The sequence below is a fragment of the Loxodonta africana genome, chromosome 4 (genome assembly GCF_030014295.1).
Source record: "Loxodonta africana isolate mLoxAfr1 chromosome 4, mLoxAfr1.hap2, whole genome shotgun sequence".
NCBI lineage: Eukaryota > Metazoa > Chordata > Mammalia > Proboscidea > Elephantidae > Loxodonta > Loxodonta africana.
Window position 1 is genome coordinate 70,237,848 of NC_087345.1, and position 16,856 is coordinate 70,254,703.

General features: G+C 38.1%; 1 protein-coding gene across 1 annotated transcript in view; it reads left to right on the plus strand.

Moving 5' to 3' along the window:
- GRIP1 (glutamate receptor interacting protein 1) overlaps positions 1 to 16,856 on the plus strand; it is a 793,654-nt gene that overhangs the window by 548,279 nt on the left and 228,519 nt on the right. The window contains exon 2 of the mRNA XM_010598620.3: positions 11,179 to 11,259. Coding sequence (XP_010596922.3) covers positions 11,179 to 11,259 — 81 coding nt within the window. The remainder of the gene's footprint in view (positions 1 to 11,178; positions 11,260 to 16,856) is intronic.

Below are 16,856 nucleotides of genomic sequence, written 5' to 3' on the forward strand. Positions count from 1 at the left end.
TTGGAAGGAGACTCAGGCCTTTCTTCCAAGGTGCTTCTGAGTAGACTTGAACCATCAACCTTTCAATTAGCAGCCAAGCACAGTACCCATTTGCATCATCCAGGGACTCACCATGAGTCGGAGTCCACTTGACAGCAAGTGACGTACCAAAAAAACCCAAACCAAACCTGTTGCCATCGAGTCAATTCCAACTCATAGTGACCCTGTAGGACAGAGTAGAACTGCCCCATATGGTTTCCAAGGAACGCCTGGTGGATTTGAACTGCCGACCTTTTTGGTTAGCAGCCGTAGCTCTTAACCACTGCAACACCAGTGTTTCCAACTGACATCCAGTTAGTGCTTAATAAATATTAGCTATAACTATTTATTTTTTTTATAACTATTTATTTTTAGTCTTGTTATTATTACCATGAAAAACTCTTCTGGTTGACTGAAGTATGCTTGAACTACTTATTAAAGTTAGCAAAAACTCAGAAGTAAAGGTCTGTAAAATTATTTAGATTACCTTAGAGAAAATTATGGCATTGATGTATAATGAAAGAAATATCTAGACATATGATTACCAGCAAATCCTAGTTTCTGTACATGTAAGTTACGTCCCTTACATATGGCCAGAGTCTTCCATCTGTTGCTTACTTTTCCTTCCATGTATTTCGTACTCCAATAACTTTTGGGTTAACCTATTTTCTCTATTACCACAAAGTGCCATCTCTTGTTTCTCTCTCTCTGCCTCACTGTTTTAAATATTAATGAGAATAGCCTCCTAGAAAAAGCTTGGGTTTTCCTCAGCATGTCTAAAACATCCTTCGGAGCATTGTTTCTAAGGCCACACACTTTGGACATGACGAGGGAGTTGGGAATCTGTCTTAGTTATCTAGTGCTTCTTTAACAGAAATGCCACAAGTGGATGGCTTTAACAAACAGAAACGTATTTTCTCACAGTTTAGGAGGCTAGAAGTCTGAATTCAGAGCGCCAGGCTTTCTTTCTCCATCCTTTCTGGAGTAAGGTCCTTGTCTCTTCAGCCTCTACTTGCTGTGTCCTTGGAGATCCCCATGTGTTTTGGCACCCATTTTACCCCATCTCTGCTTGCCTAACCTGTTCTTTTTATCTGTAGTAAGAGACTGACTCAAAACACACCCTACACTAATCCTGCCTCATTAACATAACAGAAAACTCATTCCCAAATGTAACCCCAGGCTTAGAGGTTAGGAATTAAAATACATATTTTTGTGGGACGCAATTCAGTCCATAACAGAGTCACTCAGTGGATTTTAGCAGCACCTAGATAGTCACTATGAGTCGGAATCAACTCAACAGCACTGGGTTTGGTTTTTTGGTTAGGCAGTCACAGGAGAGCCTGGTGGTTAAGAGCTAAGGCTGCTAACCGAAAGCTCATCAATTTGAATCCACCGGTTGTTCCTTGGAAACCCTATGGGGCAGTTCTGTTCTGTCCTTTAGGGTCCCTGTGAGTTGGAATCGACTTCACGGCAACAGGTTTTTTTTTTTTTCCAGGTAGTCACAAGTATCCCATGTTCTTAGTCACATCAGTTACCTTGGCAAGAATGGTCTGTGTTTCTGGCTCTGAGACTTTACCCCAGGTTATAAACATATACTATGGTATTATATACTAGTAAAACTAGTATACATTTTTCCCTTTTTATTACTCCAGGATGCTAGATATAGATTTTCAACTTGTATAAAGGAAACTGAGTCTGAACATCGGTGGTAATACTTTTTTTATATTACTTTATTTAGAAATTCTCTCGCAGTAAACCAAAAACAAACCCATTGCCATTGAATCAATTCCAACTCATAGAACCCTATAGGACAGGGTAGGACAGCCCCATAGGATTTCCAAAGCTGTGATCTTTCGCAAGCAGACTGCCAGGCCTTTCTCCCATGAAGTGGCTGGTGGATTCCAACAGGCGAGCTTTCAGCTAACAGCTGAGCACTTAACCACTGCACCACCAGGGCTCCTTTTGCCAGCAGTAGTGATTATCTAATCATTTATTTTTATGAAGTAATTTGCCAGCAATTGACATTTGTTGCAGTTGACACTAAACTTTAAGAGGTTAAGAAGGAAAAAAAAAAAAGGAAGAAGAAAATCAGAAGACCTCAGAGTTGCCTGAGCTCTAAAATTTCATCATGTCACTGATTGTAAGAGAAACAGGTGAAGGCTTTAAAGGCTGTTTTCTCCATAATCAACCCTAGAGGGAAAAGCTCCACCCCAGAGACAGAAGTGAATCATTCTTTATCTAATGACACCCAGTGTTCTTTCCCACCCTGGCCCAAGATTTAGATCCCGTAAAATAAAGTAATACTGATGGCATTTTACTTTCGCTTGGTTTTTTTTGTTTTTTTTCCCTATCAGATTTGACCTCATTCTAGCAACTATCATATTGAAAATTTCTAAATGTAGAAAGCTTCACAGTAAAATCATGTAGAAGAGAATCATAGGTCTTAAAGAGCCTTTATTTAACAAAAAATACAATATTTTTCTCTACAATTTACATCATAATGCAAAAAAGGTCCTAGAGGGGACATAGTTAAAGTGATATAAGTAATCAAAAAGTATAGTCATTTAAGTGATCTAATTTTCAATCTGGTCATCATCGTCATTAACCAAAAAAAAAGCCAAACCCGTTGCCGTTGAGTCGATTCCGACTCATAGCGTCATCGTTATTAGACTGTTAAAAAAAAAAAAAAAAAAACCATCAATGTTTTTCATGAAGTAAGGACATTTTAAATATTTTGCTTCATGAGCTCTTACTCAAGAAGACCTAAGTGCTATTTTAAGTTATTTTCCCCCAAATTTACTCCAGTCTAAGTTGTGATCAAGATAAATTAAAATAACTATTTAATCTCCTTTTATTTATTGGTCAAAAAATTGAGGGAAACTTTTCTCTAAATGTCTTCTTTTAATTCCATCACTCAGCTCTAGTTTCTATTACATAAAACCAAACACTAATTTTTTATGTCCCTCCAAAAATGTTCCAGTATAGGTAACTTGTTTATACCCACATAAAGATCCCTGGTGGTACAATGGTTAAGCACTCGGCTGCTAACTAGAAGGCTGACAGTTTGAATCCACCAGGAGCTCCAAGGGAGAAAAGACCTGCTGATCTGTTCCCCTAAGGATTAGAGCCTGGGAAGCCCTGTGAGGCAATTCTATTCTGTCATACGTGGTCGTTAGGAGTCAGAATTGACTCAACAGCACACAGCACAACAATATACCCACATAAATGCATTTTTTTCCGAAGAATGGTGCGCTTTTTAAACAAGAATTTGCAAATGTAGTTGTAAATAGCCAATACGCACTACCCTGAGGTAGTTCATATTTTTCTCCAGATTTTTATTCTAATGCTAAGAACTTATTGAACATATTAATATTTCCTAGTGTGAGACTGCCATAGCGAGAATGCCAACTGGCATAATCTAATGGCTAAGCCAAGTGTTTTGAGTATATAAACCTCCCCACCATGTAGAAATTGTGGAAGCTGTACTGAATGTGTAAGACTTTCAAAGTTTTAAGTTGGGATCTGATACCGTAATGAAAATAAGCTTTATAGAATAGAGTCTGGCCCTCTAGAAATTTGAATTCTGTGGTAATGAGGCAGGTCTGTGACTGTGTGACTGCCATGACTCTTGCTCATCTGTCCTTGCTGGAAACAATATGAGGAAGGAGCATAGGGGTTATCATTTGTGATTCAGACATTTCAATAGGAATGCCAGAGGCAAAAAATGTGCAATTTCACGCTCATCAATTTCAGAGAGGATTTACAAGTTAACCTGCCTTGAGATATTACTCTTTCTGAAGGCCTGCAGGCATCATCAAGAAGCACAGTTACCACAGACACTTCCGCGAGGTTGACCAGATGCTCAAGGGGTGCCCTGGTCCTATATTTATCCCTCTTCGTAGATCAGAGGTCTGGTTCTTTGCTGGAAGCTTCCCTGGTTCCGAGAGAGCCGTGCAAATGCAAGGAAGAAAACTCTGCATCTGAAGAGAAAGCATCTAAGGAGCTAGTGCCATCTTCCCCAGATCTCTTATTATGAGGCAGGAAGTGACTTCCCATTTTCAGCTGCCCTTTGCTAGCTAGGTCCTTGGGTGGCATTTCCAAGGGCAGTATTTTAATATTTCTCCTCTTTCCACCCTAAAGTGTAAGTTGACTATTAAATTATTATTACAATCAATTGCCCAGTTCATCGGACTTTAGATGTATCCAGAACCCCTATAACTCAGCCATTTTAGAACTGTTGAAGGGTTTAAGGTAGATCAGGAAGAGATGGAATTCACTTGAAACCATAACATTGCCACAGTTTCCTTACCATTTGAGAAAGTCACTCCATAACCACCTTGATAAATGCAGTGTTGGAGCTCTGGAAATACTATTGGAGACATTCTGGCACTGACACGACCAGAAGAGACATCAGGACAGGTGTAGGCTCACTACCTGTGCACCTTCTGTTGTTCTTATCAGTTGGAGCAGAGCTTTCCATACTTGAGTGTACACGCAAACCACCTGAGATTTTGTTAAACGCAGATTCTGTAGGTCTAGGGTGGGGCCTGAGATTCAGCATTACTGATAAGCTCCTGGGTGATGCCCATGCTGCTGGTCCATGGACCACATTGTGAATATCAAGAAGTTAGGTAATGGATGAGTGAGGGAGAGCAATGGTGTTGTATACAAACAGGCCTCCACAAACACAAGCCGTGTGGTTGACATTCTTCTTACCTGTAGTATTTAATCCCTGAAATGGTTATGAAATTGTGATTAATGTAATTTTTATAGGCCACTCTGTCATTGTTAAGGAACCACTGTACATTTGTTTTTAAAATGAAGTTGTGCTCTATTTGGATGACTTTTTTTAAATATTCCAAAGCAAAAAGACCTGGTCCCTTTAAGAATAGAAGGCACATCTGTGTCTGAATGGTAAAACTCTAAGGAAACCTGCAGAGTCAAGGATAGAAATTAATGTCATGCAGATGCAAAACAAATAACAAAAGAGTAGAGGGGAAGTGGATGGATGAGGGGGAGAAATCATCTCTTGGTAGGTAAGAGGCTGCTCTGATGGAACTGCACGCTGCCTCCACCTCCTGCCATCAAGCTCACATCATTCCTGCTCCCTTCCGGTTTGAGCCTAGCTGTGTGGGCCGGTTTATCGGGTTAGGAAAGGAGATAGAAATTAATTCGTTCTCAATAATTGGTTGTAAGCAGGTATGGTATTGTGTGATACTCCAAAGCAATGGAGCTAAAAGTTTATATAGGACCCAGGAGCCTTTGGACTCTAGGAAAGATAGAGAGTGTACCTTTTCCTTGGCCCTGGAAAGACAGAATTATTTTAATCGAGGTTTAAGAACTATTTAGGCTTGAAGAAGGCTATTTGGCCAAATCTTTGAGTTTGTATTTCTTTAAATTATGCAGGACACTGTATTTGTCATTATACATGATTTTAATAAAAAGAGAAAGAGATAATTAAGTTCTACTGTCAAAACCCTCTGACAGCTAATCCTACAGGAAGTCTTTTATTTTTTTACACTGACGTCAAACCACCAAGGCAGCAAAGTGAACTGGAGGCTTAGTGCCTCATACAGCAAAATACCTGTGATACAGTCACGCTCAGCTGCGATAAGAGGTTCACAGGACCCAAGTGCTGAAAATATCGTAGTTCTCCACTGTATAAAATCCCCATGCTAGCTAAAAATTAAAATGGCTGGTTTCTAGATTTTCTGATGGCAAAATTCTGCGTAAATTCATTGTGGTTGATCTCCCTTTCTCTTCTCATACTCCGGCTCCACCAGCACCCTAAGCTCAGCAGCTCCCTGGGGGTAATGCACTATGTTTCTGTCTCAATCCTGTGAAGTAATAAAGATTATGCAACCACCATTCCACTTGACGTTTACTATCTTTTATCCACTTTGATTCAGTTTCTTAGTTTGCACATAGTAGGCACTAAAGTTGGTGGAATTGAGTTCAAGTAACAGATTATTTCCTTTGCAATGGACTTCATTTTGTTCACTGAGGGAAAACCAAGTTTTCTTCTGAGCTTGTAATGACGTGCACGAGCTGTGGCTTGAGCTGCCTGTCTCCCCGCTGCCAGGAAATTCTCATGATGTTTAACTGCACAAAGTGCCTTTTTTTTCTAATGAAGAAGTTAAGGGCTCTGCTGGCTTAGCAGGTGCATCAATTGCATAAAAGTAGTTGCTTGGAATTGTTTAGCATAGGCTGATTAGTCTCAGCCAGAGGAGATTAATCTTTTTTTTTTTCCTTCAACAAAGCTGTGAACACAGCTAGAGAATCCTGAAATCATAGTCATATCTTGTTACTCTAGGAAGCTTAGCCCCGGTAACGGGAGAGGCAGGAGATGGAGAGAGCCAGCGTGATGACACATGGATGCTATTTGATGCCAGGCAACCATTTAAGAACACGAGAACATGAACGGACCTGAGTCCATTCCTCAAGATGTGACTCTCCCACTCCAGCATGGGCTTTGGTTCCTGCTGTTTGCTTTCCAACTTTGTAAATGCCAGCTTCACTTGGAACACGTAATCAAAACAAATGAACAGCATTTGCCTCCTCTGTGTTTGGCACATGAGGAGACTGACCAAATTGGAGGGAATGAGGGAGACAGATGGTCCCCCCGCCGCCACTCCATTGTTCCACTTCTGTTTTAAATGTACGCTTGACTAAGCCATTTCCGGGCCTCCGTCAGTGTCAATTCTCCCCACTAATGCAGGGCATTTTTCATAGCCCCATGGGATGTCACTATAAAAGGGACCCATGCTATTCCTTGTTATGTCCCATATGCAGTGGGAGGTGATCACTGTGTGACAGTGATTATCTAGCTGCTAAAATGTCATTCAAAAAGGCAGACAGTTTTGATACCCTGAGATGCCCTTAATGATTGCCTACAGCATTCATTTTACTAAGAAATAGCTTACCAGCTGAATGCCTGTTTTGCCCCTGTATAATGACTTAAAATAATACGCTTCACCTTCAAAGCCAAAGCTGGGAGTCTGGTATGAAAATCAGAAATCCTTTATTTAGAGGCAGCATTTTCCAACAAATCCCTCTGTAATTAGAATGAATATGAAAGAAAATATATTTTAATATTGGTTTTGTAAAGAATCAGCGGTATTTTGGCTGTTGTTTTGTTTTAAATTTTCTTATTTTGGTGAAAATGTACACAGCCAAAGATACAGCATTTCAACGATTTCTACACGTACAATTCAGTAACATCGGTTACATTCTTCAAGTTGCACTACCATTCTTGCTGTCCTTTTTCAAATTATTCCACCACCTTTATCTTAAACTCACTGCCCTCTAAGCTTCCCATCCAGCCTTTTGAATTGCCATTGTCAATCTGATCTCACATAGATAAATTTTTAAAAGAGCACCATGCTCAAAACAGATATACTTTACTACTTAAGATAAGCTATTTTTTGGTTCAAGGAGGACTTCAGGGAATCATTTGGGGTTAAGATTTAAAGTTTGAAGATTATCTCAGGGCAATAGGTTCAGGGGCTCATCTAGCCTCAATGGCTGCAGAAAGTCTAGAAAGAATCATAGATTTTTAACATACAGTAAGTCAGTGCTGGGTGATGACTTGACTTTAGAAGGAATAGGCTATAAATCTAGAAAAAGAAAATCAGGAGTAAAGTGTGGTTCATGACAAATGTTCACAGGCTGCTTCTTTACAATGAATGCTCTAGTTTAAAAAGTTGAATATAATTCATTCATCCATCTGCACATATTTAATGAATGCCTACTATGTGCCAGGTATTGTTCTAGATATATTATCTACTGGTTGATTCCTTTCCTTGTTATTTGATCTGTTACTTATTTATGTAACTGGATGGAATTTGAAAGTCTGGTGTCTCCCTGATAAAACAAAGGAAAAGTATTAGCATACATCTTATAATTTAGTGAACATTTTGAAGCCCATACTGGAAAAGTGAGTTGTATTTAAACAAACAAAAAAATGTTCATTCAAAAAAGTGAATTGGAAAAGTAAAAGTCAGTTCTATAGCAAAATGTAAGTGTATTTCACTTTAGACAAGTATGTGGGGCTGAGGGTGAGAAATGAAGTCTGTATACTTACACCCAAAAAGAATTGACTGTGATTGTTCATTTTCATAAGCTTCTTCATGTTTAGGAACTGACTTATACTGTGCTAGGTCTCTGCTGATATGGAGTGTCCCGTCACTTACCTTTGTAATACTGAATTCTACATGGGATCTGATGAACTTTCAAATTTCATTTTCCCACCAACGGCAAATAAGATAAAGATGAAAGAGCATGGAAATAAGAATAAAAGAAATTCAGATTATAGATTCAGTTTAGATGTCTGTCTTTCTATGAATTTACCTCTCTGGGCCTCAGTCCCGACTATAAAATGAAAGAATGGCCTAGATCATCCCTTATAACATGAAGCTCTAGAGATATATCTACAAATCTGTTAAAGTGCTGTTAAGGAACACACGAAAAGACCATGATAGAAACCTCCATAGCTCTGTACGACTTTATGCTCAAGGATGTAAAATATACCCTAGACATTGTCCTTGTCCTTTAGGATCCTATTATGGAGCCAATGACCACTGATTTATTCAGTGTCTCCACTCTATTTCTATTTTCAACCAAAGTTTGAATCAAGAATTGACTTATAGTAAATCACATCAAAAGAGCTGATACTCATTCTGTGATGGGGAGCTTTTTTATAAAAGACCCACAATTCCTCTAAAGTATTTAAAATAGAGAGATATTCTTAGGAAAAGTTTCTTTAAAAATCAAGTACTAAATTGGTCTATGCTGCTCTGTTGCTATGCTGTCCTTAACTCTCATGATAAATGTTGTCAAGACTCTGCCTTACTTCCAATAGGAGTTATTGCTTTCACCTTGATTGACTTTGGCAAGCTATTTTTAGATAATATTGAACTTATTTCAAGCAATACAACTTTTGGCTTCAAGATAATTGTTTACTTTAGCCTCTGCTCAGTAAGGACACTCTTGATCCTCGGAATGAGGGTAGGAGCTGGGGAATGGAGATGCAGAGAAAGGCCAGGGAGCCATCTATAATTCAGTTTCAACCTTTTAAGGATGTGTATAACCAGACTATCTCAGCTCTAAATCAAGGAAATTGTTTTCAAATATAAATGAGAAAACAATTTTACCAGGGTTGACTACTTCTGTAATACAAACTAGGTAAATTTCTTTGAAAATGGCTTCTTAAAATAGAGCATCAAGTAGAAATAACCCCACAGTCCCTTAGACAAAATCCCTTGTTGCCCTTTAAGAAAATCAACACTGGATTCAACCCAAGACTTATTGGTTGGAATCGTGACAAACTGAAGCTGAGGGAAGTCTTTGGGCTTCCAAAAATGCTGTTCCTAAACTTGGTTGTTATGATCTCTGTCTCCTTATGCAATGCTTTGTACTCGTAAATACAGTTTCAAAGTCATGCATAATAAAAGGAAATAGATTTTAAAATCAGTGTTACAGAGAATCCCAGATTTTAACATATTGTGGGTTTGTTTTTTTTTTAATAGATCCTACATAAACTGCCACTGTAAGAAGAACAACCAAATATGTGAGAATGGTGGGGCAACTGGAGACTTTTTGTAGTGTAATACTCATACTTTGTTGCGTGGTCTGTAATTATACTCAAAATTGTGTTTGAAAAAGGGAAGAGTCAGAGAAGTGGTATACTGCTTCATGAGCAAAAATGATTCTGTGGGTTGTATTGGTATCTGAAAGTTGGTATTTTATTGTTATGGTTGGAAGAATATAAAGAATTGTGTGACAACTGGGATGTAAACATGAAACAGTGTGACTTCAGTTTTTTAAGTTAATTGCAGCTTACGGCTTTGTCAATCTTTTCTTTATGTCATTGTTTGTAAAGACCTTGTTTGTTTTATGAAGAAATCCTGAATCATTTCAACTGGAAGCACATCCTGAAGAGGAATCTAGTTGCTCAATTTTGAAAACAAGCCACTAAGTTGGGGGAATTACTGTTTTCGGATGATAAAGCTTTGTTGTGGAATTAAATCCTATTTAATAGCTTTCCAAGCACAATACAGCTCTTTCTAATCCTTTAATGATTTCCTATTTAAAAAAACAAACAAACAAATCTCAGTGTGGCCAGAAGCAACATTTGGGTCAGCTAGCTTGACTGGATATGCTAGATAATTTTATACTATGTTTATTCAGGCCGTAGACATCCTATTCTTGAACCTTTTTAAAGTTGCTACTCAAATATCTTTTTCGTTTTACAGACATAACCCTCCCTCATCCAAACCAGGAAGAATTCTTCCTTTCTATTTTATGTCTAATATTTGCCATGCTAGATCATTACTGCTTTCCAAGCCAGAGCAAATTCCTTCCCGGATTTAAAAAAGAGAAAAACTACTGTGACTCTGAAGGATCCATCAACTCTATGATCTTCTCACCTAACTTGCACAGATATACTGAGCTTTACTCTTTCACTCTTTCGGTTACTCTTTTTATGGTGCTGCAGATTATTTTCATCTCTTTCTAAAAGAGTCCTAATAAGCTCATTGCAATATACTTCCTCTTATACCAAACCATCCTTCTTCCCTTTTCTTAACCCAGCTTCTCTACTCTTACCTCTGAAGGTACCTCTCCATCCATTTTGCACTGGATGCCAGTTTATACACTGGGAGGAACCCACTAACTCCATGTGTCTTTATTCCCTCGCAATGTGGTACTAACACTGTCATCTTCTTATCTGAAATATAACCTTTCCTTCTATTTCTTTTGTTCTTGTTCTTGATTATTCTTAGTGCCCATTGAGCCATTTTATTCCTTCTTTATCTTCCTGTTACTGGTATTCACCAATACTTATTTATCAATGAATGTAGGAGACAAGCAAATAATTTGTATACTTCTTACCACATTATAAATGTTTTCACATGCACTATTGCTTTTGACCTTGACAACCCTAAGGGGTGGAAAAGAAAGTATGCTCTTCTTTTATAGGGGAAGAAACTGATGTTCAAAATGTTTTAAATGACTTGTCCCACAGCTAAACCAAGGCTAGAATCCAGGTCTACCAACTCTTTCTACTGTTTCTTTCTGCAAAAGGATTGCAGTCCATTAAAAGTCTTCACTATACTAGAAACTGGATGGAAATTAACCAAACCCTTCGTTGTACCTTTGCAGATGAGAGTCCCTACACTAAATCCGCCAGCCAGACAAAGCCGCCTGATGGAGCATTGGCTGTGAGGAGACAGAGCATCCCAGGTTAGACCAGACTGTTGGATTTTTCAGCTGTTTTATTTTTGAACCCTGTTATTTGGTGATCCTTAGTAATTCCAACTTGGTAATAAGAATCATGTTATTTCACAGAGCTTAGAATGCATTCTGTACAACTTGTTCAAAAAACAATTTCCATAAAAGGTAGACTTTGGAAAAGCTTGCCAGCTTGTGAGAATTCATCTAGTGTACAAATCCTTTGTAACATGACTTGAATTTATATCAACTCTCACTCATTCACTTACTCTCACCTCTTCTTTTGGAGAATGACTTTCGCAGCAGCATCTATTTCTTTACCGAGAAATACCCAGCAGAACAAAGGAGTTCAAAATCACTGTAGCAGATCATGGATGTGCTGAATAAAATATTATTCCTTTCTTCTCATCTCTTTGAACCTATATTTACTTCCGTTAGACAACTTGTAAAATTCTGGGACTTTTTTTCTGTATGAAGCTTAAGGTTCTTGTCATACCAAATAAATGATGTGCATGTTTTTCCAACAAAACCTTTTGGAGAAATATTTTTAAATGCCTGGACCCTAAAACTTCAATATTTAGGAGCTTTGAATTTGAAAATGACACAAAACCATGCCAATTCTAAAATTAAACCGAGAAGAAAATTCAGAAAATTAATTAGTCTTTTTCTGTACTAGATAATTCATGGGGTGAGGGGAAAATATTTGTGGAAGCAACTATACTTAAGAAAAAGATTAAAAGTATTAATACATTTAAACATTTATTTTAAAAAGTAATGTATCTATATACTTTACACAAGCAAATTGTTTACAGCGAAACCTTAGCTCCCCAATTTTAAAGTATAGTAGTCTTAGCAATTCAGGAGAAACAAAACAGTATTTCCAACATCAAATTGAATGGTTTGGCAAATTTGTCAGTGAAAAGGGAATTTTCTGTTTGAACAGAGATCAAGATGAGTCCAGTTTCTGAGCAACTGTGTTCATTTATTTCTACAAGAGCAACATGTAGTTATTTTTACTTCTATTCTGACGGCTTATATTCATTATGAGATTACATGGCTTGTAAAGGGACATAATATAAGTATGTTAGACATTCTTGTTTTGATGCTTTGAAGATTCAAAAGTAATTTAGATTTGGTAATTAGATGGCATCACCCAGTGGTGAGATTTCTTGCATTCTACCCTATGAAAACATCATTCTTAATGCTGGTCACGTTTAGAAAAACTATTGCAGTCAGCTATGGGCTGTTTTCTTTGCCTTCTCTTTGTCAGCAATAAGGAAGTACCCAAAGTGTGAAGTTCAAGAACACCAGTTATCCATCAATTCCTTCTTGGCTCCTTTATATTAGCTGGTACTCAGTATTGCTCTGCTGGAAGGAGGGAAGACACTTCCCAATGTCCTTACTACTTTATGTGAAACGAAACTCAAGCACCAAAAAAAAAATAAATAAAAACACAAGCTCGAGCACCAGCTATTATCACTGTTTTCCTCTTGCAGGTTCTCTTGTGTTCCATACTAAATTTAATCCATGTTTGAGGGCCAGGCTTTTTCTTAAAGCCATCAGGTATTTTTTATTTTTGATACACAAAATTAGGCTAACCTTAATTCTTGGTTTATGACACACTCTTCACTATAGAATTTTACCTTTTGTACCTTTTTATCTCAGAATTAAAAGACACTGGAATCAGGAAACTTTTTTTTTTTTTAGGCTTCATGGGCTGTTGTCATGGAGTTTTACCACAGACAGATAACTTTTTGTTTTTTAAAGCAGAGGCTACAAGGGGTTGGCAGTCCTTAAAATCTGCTTAGATGTTTGGAAAGGTCCAGGAAAAAAAGACTGCACCAGCCAAAAGGCTAAGAAACCAAAGTGGCTAATAGCTAATTAGTTAAAAGAAAAAAACAGCTGTTGTTGAGTTGATTCCGACTCAAGCCGACCACATGTGTATCAGAGTAAAACCTTTATCAGTGGCTGATTTTTCTTGAAGTTCTGAACCCTTACCTTACTGTCTTACTTAAATGTACCTATTGATCACGTTTTGGCAAAAATAAGGGGGTCTCCCTAGACCTTTTGCCAAGAAGTCACTTAAATCAAACAGATATCTAACCCAGCATCCTGAAGTCTTGACCAGCCACCTACCGTGTCCACCTTGCCACTACTAAGTCCATGAAAGAGAAATACACAGAGGAAAAAAAAACTACCCGTCGCAATGGAGTCAATTCCAACTCATAGCGACCCTATAGTACAGAGTGGAACTGCCCCATAGGGTTTCCAAGGAGCGCCTGGTGGATTCGAACTGCTGACCTTTTGGTTTGCAGCCATAGCTTTTAACCACTACACTACCAGGTTTTCAGCTAGGTAAATACAAGTTCTTTATTATTTGCTGGAGCTTCCACTGAAAAAATCCCAAAGTAGTCTCCTGATGTGCAATGTTGGATTATATGGAGCTATAAGAAAAAGATGCAAGCTTAAAGCTTTTTGTCTGTGCTCATCCCTCAATCTTAACTTCCACCCTGTTAGTGAGGAAAGATGAGTCCAGAGAAAAGTGCACCAGGGAAAATAAGGCCTAAGGGAGATCTTGCCTCATTTGCTAGCCATGGGTCTCCTCAAAAGGAACCCTGGTGGTGCAGTGGTTAAGTGCTCAGCTGCTAACCTAAAGGTCAATGGATCAAACCCAGCAATCCACCAGCCCCGCTCCGAGGGAGAAAGATGTAGCAGTCTGCTTCCATAAAGATTACAGCCTTGGAAACCCTGTGGGGGAGTTCTAGTCTGTCCTCAACTCTAGAATCAATTCAAGGGCATTGGGTTTTTTGTTTGTTTGGGTCTCCTCAGTACAGAGACATTTCCCAAGCCAGATGCAGCCCTCAGGCTATTTTCCTCCCCCAGCTACTGGAGAGTGAGCAAACCCAAGGAAGCTGAAATTTTAAAGGAGTTATAATTTCCCCCCACATCTACCTCAAAGCCTCATTCTCTAAAACTTTCACCTGTTCTTTGGAACTTATTCTACAAATGTACACCTGATGCTCTCTGAAGTAAACATTTATACACATATATGTAGAGAATCGCTGATAATAAGATTTCTTAACATAGGCTCCACCATTTCCATGATACAGTAGTTATTTTTAATAATCCTGTTCCAAAAGGTAACCTTGAATGTTAACATAAATATAATTTGCTTTTCTTTCATGTCAAAATTCACTACCTCTGTCTAAACTCAAAATTTATTCCACAGTTACTTGATCATCCTAAGTTAAATATGTGTCTTTCATTAAATGCCAATTCCAACTGCAAATCCTTTCATCCCCCTCCTTTTCTCTTTCCAAAAAAGGGAATGGATTAAACATCTCTTAGGAGCAAAATGCATTTGCTTTGGATAAGGGGGAGATACATTATTCATGTTATTTGGGAACTTATCGTTTTAATCATGTCTCCTATGGTACAAGATGTAAAAATAAAAAAATTTTTTTAGTCTTTCACAAAGTTTTGTAGAATTTTTAGTAACGATGATAGTGAATAATGGCATGAGTGTCCTTATTACATAGATGTTTAAATTTAGATTGGAGGCTTTACATTCTGTTTAAAAAAAAAAATTAAGGAGGTGTACTTTAAATCTTATTTTTGCCCGTGTTTCTTTCCCCCAAAGATAAGATGAATTCCAACTGCAAAGGTATTTTGAACTCAGAGATTTTACCAAACATCTGTCTATTCAAAAGCATCTGTTGATCTCATTTTCTTTTATTGGACAGATTATTGGTAAATTGAAGTTTGACCACGTGAAGGGTTTGTCCATGTTATTAAAGGAAATCTGTACAGACTCTAGACTTGACAGATTTTGCAATAATTTGTGGGTTTGCCTACTTAGAGATAAGACATTCAGTCATGTTCTGTCTAATGTTAGTTAAGGGAAAAGGCAGGATACCACACTAGACCTCAAGGTCTAGAGTTAGTATATTATTTATTTGACTCACCATATCTTTCCAGGTAGAATATCTTTCTTTTCTTTTGCTCATCTTGACAAAGAATTCTGGGCAATTCACAGATGCAGGAGATGTCAAGTCCTATATCTGTTGCATTTCCAAACATTAGGGTCCCCCAGAAGAAATATCTTAAATCTGTAGCCGGAATGAGGCTGCAAAAGTTTGCACAAGATTTTTCCCCCCTAGAATATGAGAAAAGACACGTATCAATTTGGTCATCGTGGAATGAAGTTGATATCCTTCTCTTTCTAGATTCTCACCTTTAGATATTTTGGGGAAAGTAAAAATATATAGAGAGCTGAGAATCTGAAACTTCTAATACCTCCAGTACCCCAAGGTGTATACAGTCAAGCTGTTTAGAATGCGTCAACAAAGGGCCAACACCTATTGAAAAATTAAAGTCTGGAAATAATACAGTTTTCTTGACACCATGGAGAAACTGGCAACCTTGTACTAAGTGGTAAACGACAGGAATTGTGAAGGTTCTGCCCTCCTTATTCAGCATTTTTCTGTATTTGTAATGCACACAATTCGATGCTTCATTGGACCAAATTTTCATAATTACAGCAACTATATAGTGTGACATCTACACTAGGACTTCATAACTGTAACACCATACAGGCCTATGAAGGGCATTTACTTTGAATGTTGGGCCTGGTTCTGCCTTCTCTGTTTAGTTCTGCCATTGAGCCCTTCCCAAAAATGAGTGAGTCTCATTGATTAGAAACCAAAGTCAACTGGATCCAGCAAGCATGAAAAATCATAAAAAGAATGAAGGTACTGCCCAAACGCATTAAGTTAAACTCTATTGTTAGTGAGAACATAACCAAGGCAAGAAAATACTAAGTGGCAAGCACCTTTGCTAGGCAGGCAGCAAGCATCCCAGTGGGCCAAGGTGAGGACTGTGGGCTAAGGACCAGGTGTGTCCTACCAAAGCCCCTCACTGTCAGCATTAAGAAAGAACCCCAGACAGTGATGTATATGAGTATTAAAAACACTGCACATTTAAGAAATTAGCTAAACCATAACATTTCTTTAAAGATAATTTTCCAAGATTATGAAGTCCTTTGTCTGGACAATTAGTTAAAAACAAAAGCAAAAAAAAAAAAACCCGTTGCCATCTAATTGATTCTGACTCATGGTGACCTCATGTGTTACAGAGTAGAACTGAATCACATAGAGTTTTCTTGGCAATAACCTTTATGGAAACAGATCACCAGTCCTTTGTTCTGTGGTGCCACTGGGTGGGTTCGAACCGCCAACCTTTCAGTAAGTAGTCAAGCACAAATATGTCTGAGATTCTGCCCCGACCCTGTTTGCATCTTTCTTTATTTCTGAGATTAACTGATAAATTTATTTTTTTTTCGGAGTCTACACTAAAATGTAAACCCTACAGAGGCAGCCACTGTGTATGTCCTGTTGTGTACATCCCCAGGACATAGAACAGTGCTTGGCAAATGGTAGGAGTCAAACAATACTTATAAAATGAATAAACAGGCAAAGTTCTGCAGGCAAGATTTCTTGTACAGAATCTGTTACCTTATGAGGAGTATAACTTTATTACAAAAAGGCACAACACAGTCTCTGTTTACCACCTCTTTCCTGACTCGTGGTACGCTGTGCAGCAAATACTCA